This window comes from Acomys minous (genome assembly GCF_964271855.1).
Source record: "Acomys minous genome assembly, chromosome: 16".
In the NCBI taxonomy this organism is placed as follows: Eukaryota; Metazoa; Chordata; class Mammalia; order Rodentia; family Muridae; genus Acomys; species Acomys minous.
The window spans coordinates 12,824,303-12,841,019 of NC_140498.1; the positions used below are offsets into that span (position 1 = coordinate 12,824,303).

A 16,717-nucleotide genomic window follows, 5' to 3' on the forward strand; every position below is an offset into this window, starting at 1 on the left:
ATAACGGTGTAGTATCAGCAAAAACAATTTTAGTAATGTTAGAGGCGCTTTATTACTTTTTAAAGATGTATTGACTTGTATGTGTATGTGTGCTTGTGCCTGTGTGGGTTTATGTGCACCACTCGTGTGTAGGTTCTGGCAGAGGCTGTAGGGCATCAGCTCGCCTGGGACTGGAGTGACAGAAGGTTGTGGGTCACCTGCTGCGGGGTAGGAACTAAACCTAGAGTCTTCAGAACAGTGAATTCTCTTAACCGCCCTGAGCCTTCTCCAGCCCCAGGAATCTTCATGGCTGGTACTCTGTCTTAGTTAAGGCTTCTATTGCAGGCGACTCTCAAAAAGGAAAACATTTCCCTGGGCCTGGCTTACCGTTTCAGAGGTTTAGCCTGTTATTGTCACGTCAGGAGGCAAGGTAACCACCTTGAAGACAGACGTGGTGCTGGAGAAAGATCTGAGGGTTCTACACCTAGATTGGCAGACAGCAGGAAGAGGGAGTCATTGAGCCTGGCTTGAGCATTTGAAACCTCAAAGCCCACCCCCCAGTGACACATTTTTTTCTAACAAGGCCACATGTCCTAATTCTTTCAGATAATGCTACTCCCTAAGAGCCCCTGGGCACCATCCTTATTCAAACCACCACATTGTCAAATAGCATGTGGACAAAGCCCCTTATGTTAGAAGGATCTCACTTCCTTTTGAATGTCCTGGCTTTGTCGAGGCATCTGGAGGTCATGGCTGGCTTGTATTTGTGTTCTGACTGGATGATGTTGCTACAGCTGCCTGAGACAGTTGAGCTGATTCTGGTTTAAATATGCTCTTTAATCCTGTCTGATGTCAGGTTCCTCTACACCGTGATTTGAATGGAATCTATAAAATATGTCCTGTGCTAATGAACTTTTCAACACACTGCAGTATCTATTTTTCCATTCCAGAGGGTTTAATTGTGGAAATGTGGCTTGTGCTCAGAAGAGCAGGGCTGGGTCAAAGATCACAAAACTCATGTCTCCGAGTCTGCACCCAGTTGTCAGTAGCAGAGGGGAAAGCTATGACAGGCAGCCCAAAGTTTATGGGAAACCAACATACCTCATATTAGTTTGTTTGGATTTTTTCCCCCTATGGCCTGCCTACAGAAGAGAAAGGATTAGGAGGGCATGAGAGGGAACAGGGAGGGAGGAACAGATTGGAAAGGGAATACATTCTCTGAGGCCTAAAGTATCTCAACACACAAAAGATTGTCTTTATAGTTCTGAATCTGACTAAAAGTTGCTCCAAGAATTAAGGGGGGAAAGCCAAGTTCATTAATAAAACACACACTTAAAGTTTTTGTTGCTTAGGGTTTTTTGTTGTTGTTGTTGTTTTGTTTTGTTTTGTTTTTAAGGCTCTGGTAGTTATATGGGCCAAAACAAAATACACAGTAAATTTTAATTATTCATATGATCATAATTACAAAATTACACAGACTGGGTAATTTATAACGCCAGACTCTCACTTCTCCCCATTCTGAGGTATTTGCTGTGCCCACACTGACAACGTTTAGTATGTGGATTTGGGGACACATGCAAACCACAGAACTAACCTTTGCCCTCTGTGCCAAGTAGTGAACAAGAAAACCAAACCTATCTGGCTAAAGAAAACATAGTATAGTTACTCAGTGGAGTGCTTTATTCTGCCAGTAAGAATGAAATTATGGCTGGGTGTGGTGGTACGCACATTTAATTCCAGCACTTGGGAGGCAGAGGCAGGTGAATATCGGTGTGTTTGAGGCTAGACAGGGCTAACAGTGAAACACTAATTTTTAAAAGGGTGAGAGGAGAAATAGAAAATATAAGAAAAAGGAAAAAATTATGTTATTTGCTAAGGTGGGGGGGGGGGATGGATAGGACTCAAGATCATAGTGTTAAAGGAGATCCACCAGATCTAGAAAGAGAAACACGGTACCGGTTTGTCTAGCATGTGGAAACAAGATATTTTTGTTTTGTTTTGGTTTTGATACAGGGTTTTTCTTGTAGTTCTGGCCTCTTTTATAGATTAGGCTGGGCTGGATCTCAGAGAAGCACCTGCCTCTCTCTGCCTCCCGAGCGCTGGGATTAAAGACGTGCACGAGTCTGGCTAGATTTGTTTTTTTAAGGACATCAAAAGGGGTGGTGGTGGGGAGGATTTATTAAGAGGAAGGGGACGAGAGTCAGTAGGAAAAAGGGAAGAGCTGGTGTGTGTGTGTGTGTGTGTGTGTGTGTGTGTGTGTGTGTAGATAAATAGTATATACATATGTGAAATTATCAAGATGAAACAAACCCATTACTAAGCCCAGCTAACATACGCTAATAAAAGAAAATCAAAACTGAAAAGATAACGCAGGGCACGTGGTCCATGCTTACAACCGCAGCACTTAGAGGCTGTGTCAGAAGGGTAACAGTTTTGAGTCCAGCTTAGGCTACGTTGAAAAGACCTTTATCAAACAAAATCAAACACCTTTAGATCTGAAACAAATAAAACAGAACAGAAACCTTTTCGAAGCAAAGACTTTTAAGGAGGATGTGGGTTATAGTCCCACAGGCCACAGTCAGGGCATCACCAATAGTAATAATGGATAGTTAAACCGCATCAGAGGACGAGAGAGGTAACTCACATAATTTCAATCATGAGTCGAGGAAAGGATGGAAATCTAATTGTGTTGCAATCTTACGGATTTTTTTCTTCTTTTAAGGAACGCACGGACAATCATCGTGTTTCGCTTCTAAACCAGGATGGGCAGAAACAGATGCCAGTGAATGCCAAAGCAGGGAACTAGGAGCCCGGCTCAGGGGTGCGTCCACGGGGAGGAGCTGTACCAACCCGGAGGACGTGAATCTTCCGGTGGTTGCGTCCAGGAACGTGGGCGTTCCGGCACTTTTTAGTGTCAGTTTACATAGTGACAGGGAAAATGGCTTCACCTTCGGAAATAACAAACCAAAGCTCTTGCCTCAGGTAATACACGACCCTGTGAAATACAGCGACAAAAGGTCTTTGAAATCCCGAGGGCGCCAGGGAGGAGCAGGGGCAGTCTAGGTAGCGCTTATAGGTTCCAGACCAGGCGGCCGCGTCTGAGGCAGCCAATGGGATCAGTCAGAGCTTTAGGACTGACCAATCGGAAAGCGGCCCTGAGCAAGTACGGGTCAGCGCGTCGCTTCTCCTGCACCCGAGGCGGAGGCGCGCACCAGAAACCTGCCGAGTGGCGCTCCTAAGCTCCGGCACCCCAGACCGTGCAACCGTCACCGCGGCGGTTCCAGAGTTGGGCTCTGCACCCAGGGAGCCCGGGAGGCACTGCCTTAATCTTTTTCCGTTCCACCAAGTCGGCGCTGAGCTTCCCAGCAAGGCTGCATGTAACTGCAGAGCAGCGTCTCAGAATCTGGGAAGGAACTCGTTTTTTCTTTCTACAGCCTATAGTTTCCTTTTCCTATCAAATTTCTCCCAATCAAAATCCGAGCCGCACCCATGCTTTGTGGGAAATGATCAGACGAAGGTTTAGCTTCTAGTGTTAGGGGTGGAAGATGGAGGCGGGGAAGTCAGCGGCGGGCGGAACAGTGTTGCCCTCTCAGCACTGCGCTGCTTTCTACGGAAGGTCAATTTCTTTCCTTCTCGTCACTGACTAGACAGGAAAGAAATCCTTTCGTTTTAAATTAACTGACCAAGTACATATTTGGTACTATGTGCAGGGCATACTCAACACGTGTGACCATAGACTAAATGTGCCTCTGTCCAGTTCGATGTCGAAGCCAAAATAGTGGAGGATAGTAAATTGTGGGGTGCTGGTGAGCTGGCCGCGACATGAGTTTAACCCCTACGCAGGAATAGGAGGCCATAAAGGACTATAAGATTAGGTGGGGGGAGTGGGAAGGGGACAGGAGCAGAAACGCAGAGAATTCTGGAAGGGGGAGGAGGCACGACCGTCCTTTCCCCGCCCCCGTCCTCCCCTACCCCCGCCCCCGCTTGGACAGCTATACTAACAGGAATAAGGCGATTCCTCAGCGACTGTAGCGATGTCAAAGATCATGTATGTCTTTACAGAAATGCCCGTTCCAGTCGTTTTGCCAAGTTACAATTTGAGTTGTTGGCGATTGAACTGTAGGGCGTTGCTATTTTGGTTATTAATCTCTGGTCAAATGTATGGCTTGAAAATACCGTCCCTCCTTCTGTGGGTTGCATTTTAATGGACCCAGTTATCCCTGTATTTTTTTTTTGTCATACCAACTCAAGAATACTCAAAGGTTATATTTTGTTGTTTTTGAGTTGAATGATCTGTGTGTGTTGGACCTGTTTAGTGGCATCATTGGTGGATGCCAGAGAGGATGGGTTGCCTTTAGCAGGTGGACTATCGAGCAGGTGCTGTGACTATGCAGCCTGGGGAAGAGGTGTGGACTTGTGGAAGCCATGGTTTGGGTGCTATCACAAGAAAAGAAGGGCAATCGTGGGCAGAAGCCAGACCTGTGATGTGCAGCAAGGAGGCTTGACCGGCATCCCTGCCTCCTAGACACGTGTCTTTGCTGCTCATCGCTCATCCCATTAGGGACCGAGCTGTCTATGTGGCCTGAGCCCAACTAGCCTGGCACTTGTTATGAACCCCAGAGCATAGCTTGAGGGTCAGTATGGAAAACTGCAGCCTCCACTGGCCTCGAGCTACCCCATGAGCCTACTAGAGCAGCTTTCATGTCTTTCCAGCTGACCGCTGCAGATTCTCCAAGTGACCGGTCCTGGCTCCCCAGCTCCCTTCATCCCAGGTGACCAGTCCTGGCTCCCCAGCTCCCTTCACCCCAGGTGACCAGTCCTGGCTCCCCAGCTCCCTTCACCCCAGGTGACTGGTCCTGGCTCCCCAGCTCCCTTCACCCCAGGTGACTGGTCCTGGCTCCCCAGCTCCCTTCACCCCAGTCACTTCTACAGCATCATCTCTACCAAACATGCATGGAGCTTTATGGTGATGATTCTTATCAGCCTAGCACAACTATTTACCCTACATGTATGTTGTATATGTACTGGGAGTCATGGAGGCACACTCTGAAGACATTTGTAGGTTATAAGCAGATACAGTGGCTTTGTATATAATGATCCTGGGTACCCATAGATTTTGGTACCTGCCTGGGAGGGGTGTGTGTGTGTGTGTGTGTGTGTGTGTGTGTGTGTGTGTGTGTCCTGGAACCAATCCCCTGTAGATGTTAAAGGACACTGTAATGTCCGTTAGGTCCATCCACATGGTAACAAATGAAACAATTTAAAGCCTATGTAGTATTTATCTGTGTATATCTCACATTTTAGAAGTCTGCTTGTTTCTGCATAGACATGTAGGTTAGTCTCACAATGAGCATGCCAGTACATATGTCTCTTCCACATCCTGATTTCATTTCCTCTGGACAGATGCCCAGGAGTAGGAGGGCTGGATCAGATACTAGGTCTATTTTTAAGTTTTGGAGGAGGGTGATTATTGGATATGTGGATGAGCCTGCAAGAAATGGCCCACAGAGAAGAAACTAACCGTGGGGAGCAGGGGCTGCTGGAAAGACTCACACCTGGAAGAGGAACACAGGATGCTGAGGTGCTCGGTGGAGAGCTCCCACACACTGCGAACATTGTCTCACACTGCAATCTCCTGGAACCTTCTCTTTCTTGTCTTCAATAAACAACACTGCATAAGGACACATGGAGAGTGGCTGAAATCATTCTAACACAGGCATGTGTTCAGGGACACAGTGGGCCAGGGAAAGACCTCCATGCCCTGCACACAACATGCACGTGAGCTGAACCTGGCAAGGTTAACTGCCAAGGCCTGTTCGGAGCTGCTGCAGCAGCAGCACGAGGATGAAATCCATAGCTGCCTTTCCACCTGGTCTCTGATGACGGCAGCTGTAGGGTCTGAATTTCACCCCCTTTCACCTGAGGTGGGCCAGTGTGTTATTCTAGAAAGCACTAGAATGCATCTTAGTCTTCTGTCCTTATGCCTTCCAGGTTTCCTTTTTGCCCCCACCCTCATCCCATGTGTGAGTGTACCACACACATCTGTATTAAAGTATGTTTGTGTGCAGGTGCAGGCGAAAGCATGCATGTATGTCATCCTGTGAAGGTCTGAGGACAATTTCATGTGTTGCTCTCAACTTCCACCTTGAGCAGCCAGGGTCTCATTAGTTGCTGTGTCTACCACCCTGGCTGGCCTCGGAATTTCCAGGGATTCTCCTATCTTCCACAGACTCCCTGAAATCAATCAAGTGCTAACCTGGCCCTACATTGCATGGGTTCTGGGGTCATGCTTGCACAACCAGCTCTTCACCGAGTCGTCTCTCCAGCCCCTCTAGTGCACAGTCACCGAATTGTTGTTGTTTTTTTTTTAAATTAGGTGAATTTTACAAGATATGAACCATTTTTATGTGAGCAGCTGAGGGACATTTAGCACATTTCTCATGGTGACCATCACCTGTGCCTTTCTCCATGACCACACAAGGAAGTCAAGTTCTGTATTTATTCTCTTCCCTCTTTCAGCTTCTGTGTCTATTGTCTCTGATTTTATTTACCTGTGCTGGACATCAAGGTTCACTCATGTTGCAGCATCAATCAGTGCCTCGTTCCCTTCATTTTTAAGAGGACATTTTGTGAAGCTATTCATCAGCCGATGACCATTTGGGTTACCTCTATCTTGTGGATTTGATGAATGCTACTGTTCCTGCATCTGTGTAGTTTCTGTTGGATGCATATTCTCATGCTAGTGGGTGTATACCTAGGCACAGGCCATGGGGGGCTTGATTCCAGTGAGCATTTTCTTTTCAACGCTTCTGGTCCAGGGCACTTCTGGAAATGGTAATCCAGAGGACCAGATCTTACATCAGAGCTGCTCTAATGGGAACTCTGTGATTTTGTAGATTCATTCAGAATCTGTGCTCTGCTCACTGGCCACATACGCCCCAGCAATTGCCATTTTACCAAATGGTGAACTAAATATTCCTTTCGGGTGGTGCTTGTGCCTCTAACAGCAGCCTTATAGGTAAGATAAGAAACTATCCTAGTACACCTCCCTCCATAACACCATTAAATGGTAAGACGACCTAACAATGAACTAGTGACCTATGAATACAAAGTTAGACCAGAAAACTCTTAACTAAAACCATAAAGATCTCTTGAGGTCCACCCCACCCTACCCCCAGGCTTTGACTGAAACCACCCATTTGCAGGTGTATAACCTATATACACTTTTTTTAGGGGGGGTGACTACTGTGTAGAGACTGGAAGTTAAGGAGATTGCAAATGCCCTTTAATCGCCCTCAAATGCTTAACTTGCATGTTCCTGTCGATTTACCTGCGCCTCCAGCCGTTCTTCATGCTGCCTGTAGAAATGACGACCCTGTCCAAAACGTATTCTAGTGCGATGCTGTTTCCTTTTAAAGGACACTGACGTACCAAAACCCGACAACTCCCATTTTGTTCCTCAAAGGTAAGCTACTTAAGGGGATCAGACTAACCAACTCTAAATGTCTGCAGGACCGCCATGCCCATCTGCAACCCTACCACTGAGCAGGCTGAGGAAGGCCTAGAGACTGCTCCTCCAGCCCTGCGAAAGAAACCAGAAAGCTTCCAAGTTGTTTTTTTTTTTTTACCAGCCGCCGTAATACGTTTATAAGATTTAAAACACCCAGCTCTCCCTTCAGAAACCTCTGGAAACCCCCAAGGTAAAACTTGGGCAGCATCTCAACTGTTTTAGTAGGAACCACCATGCATAACCAAGCAGACCCTTATACTAAGTACTACGTTAACGATTCCACTATGGCCCGACCCCGAACCTCAACTGAAACCCAAACGTCTGGCGCCGAGAGCGGCGGAGACAAACCGCAGAGGGAGCCGTTGGCCTCCCGAATCCCCGCGGGCGAGGCACCGCGGAAGCGAGCAACCGGTTCTCGGTGTCAAGCTCTTTCCCTGCGGGCGTGGGTGGCTCTGAAAAGAGCCTTTGGTGTCCGTCGACTTGCGCTAGCGACCGCCGGGGCCTCACTTGCCCTTGGCCTTGTGGTGGCTCTCGGTCTTCTTGGGCAGCAGCACGGCCTGGATGTTAGGCAGGACGCCGCCCTGCGCGATGGTCACGCGGCCCAGCAGCTTGTTGAGCTCCTCGTCGTTGCGGATGGCCAGCTGCAGGTGGCGCGGGATGATGCGCGTCTTCTTGTTGTCGCGGGCCGCGTTGCCCGCCAGCTCCAGGATCTCGGCCGTCAGGTACTCTAACACGGCGGCCAGGTACACCGGGGCGCCGGCGCCCACCCGCTCCGAGTAGTTGCCTTTACGGAGGAGACGGTGCACACGGCCCACGGGGAACTGCAGCCCAGCGCGGGACGAGCGGGACTTGGCTTTCGCCCGAGCCTTACCGCCCTGCTTGCCACGACCCGACATCTTCAACTAGACGATCAAGAAAAGAACTCGAACAGAAGGAAAAAGGAGATAACAACGGACTCGTAACCGCTAGCAAGCCCTTATATATGATCAGGAGGGAGGCTAGGTTGCGCCTACCTATTGGATGGCAGGACTAGCCAATCAGAAGAAGAACCGCGCAACTCCTAATTTGCATGTCTCCTTCCCCGAGATGACGTAATGTTAAACTGTACTCAATCGAAAGCGAGTCGAGCCTGAGCCTTCATTTGAATACAAGATGTACAAATAGTCTTGGTAAGGCGCGCGCGCGCGTTTCCCCGAGAAGAACTAGCCGATATGCCTGATCCGTCCAAGTCGGCTCCAGCCCCCAAGAAGGGCTCCAAAAAGGCCGTCACCAAGGCGCAGAAGAAAGACGGCAAGAAACGCAAACGGGGCCGCAAGGAGAGCTACTCCATCTACGTGTACAAGGTGCTGAAGCAGGTGCACCCCGACACGGGCATCTCGTCCAAGGCCATGGGCATCATGAACTCGTTCGTCAACGACATCTTCGAGCGCATCGCCAGCGAGGCCTCCCGCCTGGCGCATTACAACAAGCGCTCGACCATCACGTCCCGCGAGGTGCAGACGGCCGTGCGCCTGCTGCTGCCGGGGGAGCTGGCCAAGCACGCCGTGTCCGAGGGCACCAAGGCCGTCACCAAGTACACCAGCTCCAAGTGAGGCGCGGCGCGGGCGCCCCCAACCCAAAGGCTCTTTTCAGAGCCACCCATACAGTCGTTAAAAGGGTCTTGGACACAACGTGGGTCACTGATGGTTGCCACGCACCCGAGGCGTCCCCTGATACCGGGGGCGGCCAGGTCCTGAGAGACTTGAGTGTGAGGAATGTGGGCACATACATAGCTGCGCCAAGTCCCGAGGGGTGGGCGAGGTCACAGCCCAGTGGGATTGTAAGTGCGTGCCCCCTGGCCTCTGAACCTGTGTTTCCTTAGAACATTTTCCATGCTTTCCTGGAATAGGCGTCTTTATCCCCTGAAAGGGGCCACTCTAGCATTAGCATCCTAGCATCCTGCACTAGCGGTATGCCGGAAAGGGCGTGGGGGCGGGGGTGCGGCTGCTCTGCAATGCTTGTGTACAGGAGCTAGCAGGAGTTGCCGGTAGCTTCAGTGGTTAGGGAATGGAAGAGTGTGGGAAAGAATTCCGCTATTTTGAGCTCCCCTGAAGCTGTGTAGTTTTCTGTGAAGCGTTAGCGACAGAATTGTCCTCAGCCAGTATTGATTTGGAGAATGCCGTTTTGATCCGGATCATTTGAGGAGGGTATCTTACCTGTGGAAATAGCCCTTTTCTTGGTCTGGCTTGTATTTATGAAAAGGGGATTCATGGTGGTTATATGAGCTGTTATGAGAAATACTGAGAGTCTTAACAACGTCTCCAGCAAGGAACAGTATTTAAAAAAATTTTTCCAAATAGCCAAAGAGAAGCCTCATCTGAACTGATGCTAATGGGCAGTTGGGAGCAGGAAACGTCTCTGCTTGAATTTCCTACAATTGCTGTACCACCATCCCCACCCCCTCTCCAGTTCACAGAAAAGGAATTTTGACAACTTCGTGTATTTTAAAGTTCGCTTCTGAAGTATTTTTATCTTAAGGTCAAGTAACTGCAAAGATGCAAATGGCAATGTGGGACTTAAAAAGAAATCCGTCTTTTTTTTTTTTTAATCACTCTTTAAAATACCTATCGGAACATCAGTTTAACACCAGAGTCAGGTCGAAAGTAATCCTGTAACAGATGTTTCTGATTATTTTCTTTGAGAAATTGTCATTTATTTACCTTTTGCTTCAAATCCTGACAACAGCAATTATATATACATTTCATTTTACCAACTACTGTTCTCTAGAATTGTCTATTAAAATTTAAACATGTCAGCCAAGTTGTCCCCGTGTTTAAAAAAGGACAGTAGGGCAGTAGACGATCGTTTAAGACACGAATCATTACGTTTTAGTAATCAGTGAGACTGAGTCGTTCGGTGGGATTTGATGGGACTTGGCTGCAGACTGAACCCTCGACCTCCAGTGTGTTAGCCAAGGTTCGGCACCGAGACGCACCTCAGGCCGCATTCTTCCCCCTGCCTGGACTGTGTATTACAGATTCAAGTGTGGACGCAAGCATTCAGTGGGTGCTACACGGCACTACTCTCATTTGGCATCTTAAAAAAAAAGATAGAAATAAGCACACAGTAATGAAAGTCTGGTCATAACTGCCTTATCCAGTACAGTTCCTCCTTAGTCACAACTGCCTCGTCCAATACAGTTCCTCCTGAGCTACAGTTGAAAACGTAAAACATGATCCGTCATCAAAAGCAAGACCTAGCAACAGTTTGTCTCTGTCTCTGTCTGTCTCTCTATCTCTGTCTGTGTGTCTCCCTCTCTCTCTGTCTCTCTCTCTCTGCCTCTGTCTGTCTGTCTGTCTGTCTGTCTCTCTCTCTCTCTCTCTTTCTCTCTCTCACACACACACACACACACACACACATGCACACGCACACGCGCACACACACGCAGTCATGTAAGCCTTTCCAGTCTAGATCTCACTATGTGGGCATGTGGACCAGACTGGCCTGGAATTCAGAGGTCTGTGTTCCTCTGCCACCAGAAAACCGAGATTAAAGTCATGCACCACCACAGACTCAAGTCAGCATGGTCTCAAAAACAGAGGATTTGGAAGCCAGACATGGCGGCATAGACTTGTAATGGCAGCAGTTGGGAGGAGCAGTGACAGGGGGAGCTTTGTGCACTCAAGGCTAGTGTGGTCTGCATATCAGGCTCCAGGCTGCCCAGGGATACATGATGAGACTCTGTCGCCTAAGAAAACGCAAACAGATTAACACGCCAAAGGGATGAATGTAGTCCTCTGTGAACTGATGCTAAGTGATAGTGAAGGCCTCTGATGCTTTTGCTCCTGCAGAGCTGCACAGCCAGCCCCTGGTGTCATGTATCTTTTTTTGTTTTTCTCTTTGGAGGCAGAGTTTCTCTATCTCAGCCCTGGCTGTCCTGGAACTCACTCTGTAGACCAGGCTGGCCCAGAACTCAGAGATCTGACTGCCTCTGCCTCCCAGGTGCTGGGATGAAAGGCACCCAGCTCAACTGTTCATTTAAAAATTTTAGCTATGAGTGGTTTTCCTGCAATTATGTGTATACCTTTGTGCAGAAGTCAGAAGGGAGGGTCATAAGAGGGAGTCAGATTCCTTGCGACTAGTGTTCCGGATGGTTGTAAGCCACATATAGGTTTTAAGAATTGAACCCAGGTCCTCTGCAAGAGCAGTAAGTATTCTTAACTCTGGGGCCATTTCTCCAGCCCCAAGTATCCAGTTTTAAAGGAGCATTTGCAGTTGCTTCATCTAGGCCCAGTAGAACACATGATTATAATAAGATGGAACCTTTGTCTCCAGAAGAAAGATGAGTCTAAATATTGTTTAATAAAAAAAATAAAAATCAGTGAGCAAATCTAGCACATGATTTCCAAGTATAATTCCGTAAAACATATTTATAGTTGTAGATAATGCAATGGATTAATTTTCCCCCTCATAAAAGCCGGGTGATTTGAATGAGCTTCCCAGCTGTGTTACTTTGGCAGTCACAGCTCAGAACGGGGGAAATTTGTCTTCTTGTGGCATATAAATATTAAGGAGGAGACAGAGTGTAGGAAATTGGCTGTGCTTTTTAGATTTTTACAAAATAGAAAACCGAGAGGAAACTCTCTGTAAAATCAATGTCTCTGGTTCCAGGTTGGAAGAAAAAAGGAATGGTCAGGTGAAACTGAAAAAATTGGCGAGTGTAGGGAATGTACAACAAACATTTGAGAATCTTTAACAGCAAGAATCAGGGCAATGTGAATGGCAAATTCTCTCGATCTGAAAATCTTACTGTTAGTGAGGCTGGAAGGAGCAATGAGGTCTTTGCGGGCATATAGTCTGAAGGAATGTTGAGATTGTTATCCCCCCACCCCCGATCTCAGCTAGATCTTCAAGACAAATTTGCTAATTGTTAGGCAATCAACCAAGAATTCTGAGCGAGGGGAAAAAAAAACCTGTCTCTTTAAGAAGAAATTACCAATAGAAAGACTCGCCTTTCCTGTATGAGGCAGTAAGAGGGTAAATGTTGACAAATGAATGGCTGTCACTGGCGGTGGTGTGAGGAGGAAGACCGCCATTGTCCCCCACTAACACCAACATGTAAGCGGAACCCGTACAGTGAAGAATCACTGATATTTTAATTTTAGAGGAAGATAACTCGGACTGTTCTTGCAAGCCTTAGTCATTAATGTGAACCTACACTGACTACAACGTACGTAGTAGCTTTTGTTGTTGTTTTAAAGGTACTAAATTATTTAAAAGAACGTCTCGCCATTTACTAGAGTTCTGTTAATGTATACACACATTTATATGACATATACGCTCATGCACACAATACGTACACACTGAGATCAAACAAACGGACCATTCATCGTTTAAATACGTGTGTGAATAAAATGCCAGAATCTTGGGCGAGCTTTTGGCTTAACAGTAAGGTTGGAGATCTGGGGCTGGGATCTCACTGCTAGGCGTTTAAAGCAGAATACAAAATACACGCTTAAACTGTTTTTGGCTAGAAGAGGCTAATCCTGGCAAAGGGAGGGAGGAAGATGGCTCCGAGACCATCAGCCATGAGAGCGCATCACCCTGAACCTCGCATAGCATTTTGCAGGTCATGGGGGAGGGAAAACGAGGAGGGTGGGAGGATGCAAAGGTCCTGCCGCTGACACAGCGCCCTCCCCTCCCCCCGCAATCCACGCCAAAATTCCCCGGGAGTCATTTACTAAACTACGTTCTCTGTGGCCAAAATTGAACCAGAACGATTTATTAACATATTATTGTAAACAAGGGGTGTTATTAGCTCATGGTCACAACGTCCAGTACACCCCACCCCCATCGCAATGCGCATAAAGTTAATGACAGCTATTAATCACACCAGGTGGCACGCTCCTTTTTTGAGCTTGGAAGGTGGCTCTGAAAAGAGCCTTTGGGTTGGGGGCGCCCGCGCCGCGCCTCACTTGGAGCTGGTGTACTTGGTGACGGCCTTGGTGCCCTCGGACACGGCGTGCTTGGCCAGCTCCCCCGGCAGCAGCAGGCGCACGGCCGTCTGCACCTCGCGGGACGTGATGGTCGAGCGCTTGTTGTAATGCGCCAGGCGGGAGGCCTCGCTGGCGATGCGCTCGAAGATGTCGTTGACGAACGAGTTCATGATGCCCATGGCCTTGGACGAGATGCCCGTGTCGGGGTGCACCTGCTTCAGCACCTTGTACACGTAGATGGAGTAGCTCTCCTTGCGGCCCCGTTTGCGTTTCTTGCCGTCTTTTTTCTGCGCCTTGGTGATGGCTTTCTTGGAGCCCTTCTTCGGGGCGGGAGTGGAGCGGGAAGGCTCCGGCATCCTGCTGTACTGGCTGGACCCAGAGGAACGGGGAACCGATGAAGGCAGGGTTATTTGTCATCTTTATATTTAAATGAGGGCTCCAAAGTACTATCATCTGATTGGACAATCATAAAATGCTGTAACTAGGAGACGCCAGTTCTTCTTTTCCATTGGATGGTATCGCAACCAATCCGAAAGTGCATTGGCTGAGCAAGCTCAGGTGTCTTATCTTTGTCTGAGCCCTTTGTTTTAACTGGGAAGATTTAGCATCTCCAGCAACTGTGGACCTGGCTGTGAAGGGACAATGCAACTGGGTCTTACGCTCTTTTTGAGTCAAATCGCTGGCCACTTGTTCCCACCCACAGCTTTTCGCCTGCGGGGGGGTTGGGGGGGCGGAGAGGAATGACAGCTTCGGACTGCCATTTTTATCCAACCATCGTCTCAGTCAGTCTAGGAGAAACAAAAGCAAAGACATTTTTATGAGGATCCATGAGCAAATTCCAACACGTCGTTGGGGAATCTGAAAACACACTAAGGTCGTTTCATTGGAAGTGTATGGGCAGGGAAGACTTTGATTTGGTGAAGAGTATGACACTTGAGACATCCATTATGCCTGGAGGTAAGGCATAACGTTAACGTTGGGTACCGTAATTACAGGACGCAGCAGGTTATAGGAGTAAAGACGCGCACTGCACCCCCCCCCCGTCCCCCCTCCACCCCGTACTGCAATAAAATTTAAAGGCTGCATGTTCACATGGTTCACCTTTCAGCATCACTTGGAGAGCTGGCTTTAGAAAAGTAGACTGTTCACGCCCGGCCTCATAAACAGGATCTGCATGTTAGAGTTGAAGGAATCCTGGTCTGAAGGCCAGTTCACTGGGGCACGTGATCGACTTCCTTTGCACCTCCATTTCCTCATGTGATGCTGTATAAATTCCTGTTAGATGCTGTGAGTTCATGTGGGTGAAAAGGCTAGCAAGCCTTGCACATACTAGTGCTCTTTTCACATCAACACATTCTTTTTTTTTAATCTCCCATCAAAATACAGAGTGAACTGTAGTCCTCAACGCAGAGCTGGGGCTGTTGCAGGGCAGAAGACAACATGGCACCCAGCAGCCAATGCTTGGTGAAAGAAAAAACCTGGAAGATTATTCAGCTGCCTGCTGAGCTCTTAGGGATCTTGATATTGGGCATCATGAACTGACTCGTTCATCAACGACATTGTCTTGACTAAAGCAAGAGAAAATGCTTTCAAAGCAGTTTTGTATAAAATCACTCAGAGCCCTGCGGTGGTAGCTCACACCTTTAATCCCAGCACTCGGGCTCCGGTGGATTGCTGAGTTTGAGGCCAGCCGTGTCTACAGAGTGAGTTCCAGGACAGGCAGGACCACACAGGGTGGAGGAGGGCGGGGACAAGGTCTCATATAGCTCATCCAAGCTATGACAGATGCTCTTGCTTCCTTCTCCAGTGGCTTGAGATAAGACCTACTACACCTGGCTCATTACTTTTATTTTTCTCATTAAAATTTTAAAGGCTATCTAATGACAAGTGCTAATAATATTGAACAAAACATAATAATAAGTACAATTGCATGAAGTGCTCCTTGTAGTGACATCAACATCTAAGTCACTTTCTAGCCACCTTGGCAGTGTGTTACTGTGTGGCTACATGGTTCGGATTGGACAAACTGTCTCTCTCCCTCACTCCAAGGCCACATTGCAGTGGTAACTCACCTAGGGCGGGTGGTCTTGAATAAAGACTCCCAATTTTACAGTTCATTTAATGTTGTTATAAAAAACATACCTAGTAGGTCTGGGATTTGCATAAAGTGTAAAAGTTGCCAGATTAACAGTAACTTCCTGTGGATCTTAACAGACCGGAGGAAGGTATGAAGGGGCAAAGCTGAGAGGTTGTGAAGGGAGGGTCACAAATGACATGGTAATTTGTCACAAAGGACTCCAGTACCCTGAGCTTTCACAGAACCCACAGAAACCTTAGAGAATGCTTCTAAGGGACAGGGTGTCATAGGTCACTTAGATATAGTCTGAGCTTAATATTAATATGCCTCAGGCCCCAGCAACACATTGCCTGCATGAAAAGCTTGCCAGCAAGTGCCTGGTGAATCCCAGACTGCTGCCACGTTTGCTGTTGGTAATTTTTAGCCAAAGATTGTTAATATTCTTTTTCTTGTACATTCTTCCTCATTTATGTCTTTTAAAAAATCCTCTTGCTCCAGCCTCTTTAAATGTGCCATACACTATTCATGTTGGCACCCAGGTCTCCGTTGCAGCACGCAGCTTTCCGATGGCAGCTTCCTGTTATTGATGGTGCAGTAGCAACGGTCCGGAGACCCTCTCCAATTCTCACTTAGCCTGGCAAGACCGACATGGTGGGTTACAGAGGGAGCATCGGCAAACTGGAGGACTTTGCTTTGTGAGAAGGAGGGGAGGAAAGGAGGAAGGGCAGCTAAAGGAAAGGGAGGAAGGAAGAAGAGCCAGGGAGAGAAAGAAAGGAAGACAGGAAGCCGCTAGAGACAGCTCAGTGGCTATGCAGGCAGCAGTCACCAAGCCCTAAAGGCTAGAGTCCAGTGCTGCTAGGGGCCCACATAGTGGAAGCAGAGACGGGATTCCTACGAGTTGTCCTCTGACCTCCAACGCAGCCACATAGCATTAATTAAAACGAGATGTTTGAAAAATTAAGAGAAGGGAGTGAAAAGGGAGAGTGTGGGAAAGACGGCTTCCACTTCAGCCACTGAAGGCAGAGACACTGGGGTTTGGCAGTAAACCTTAAAAGGGGGTGTCGAAGGCTTTGTTTTGTTTGCGTCTCCTTTTCCTCCCTTTACTGCGTCTAAAGCACAGTGCCTGGCACTAAAGGCCGGCAGTCCACACGGGGAAGGAGCTCCTTTGGCGTTAAG

General features: G+C 47.9%; 3 protein-coding genes across 3 annotated transcripts; 1 reads left to right on the plus strand and 2 right to left on the minus strand.

Annotated features, from left to right (window-relative positions):
- Positions 1–7,589: 7,589 nt before the first annotated feature.
- H2AC25 (H2A clustered histone 25) lies at positions 7,590–8,484 on the minus strand. Its single transcript, XM_084761359.1, is given in 2 exon segments — positions 7,590–8,014; positions 8,017–8,484. Coding segments are annotated over 2 exon segments (612 nt in total). The 5' UTR covers positions 8,386–8,484; the 3' UTR covers positions 7,590–7,771.
- Positions 8,485–8,533: 49 nt separating this feature from the next.
- On the plus strand, positions 8,534–10,283 carry LOC311585801 (histone H2B type 3-B). The gene has a single exon (XM_084761362.1). The coding sequence runs from the start codon at positions 8,701–8,703 to the stop codon at positions 9,079–9,081; it is 381 nt and encodes a 126-aa protein (XP_084617488.1). The 5' UTR covers positions 8,534–8,700; the 3' UTR covers positions 9,082–10,283.
- Positions 10,284–13,234: 2,951 nt separating this feature from the next.
- LOC311585800 (H2B.U histone 2) lies at positions 13,235–13,870 on the minus strand. Its single transcript, XM_084761361.1, has one exon. The coding sequence runs from the start codon at positions 13,818–13,820 to the stop codon at positions 13,440–13,442; it is 381 nt and encodes a 126-aa protein (XP_084617487.1). The 5' UTR covers positions 13,821–13,870; the 3' UTR covers positions 13,235–13,439.
- Between the last annotated feature and the right edge of the window lie 2,847 nt (positions 13,871–16,717).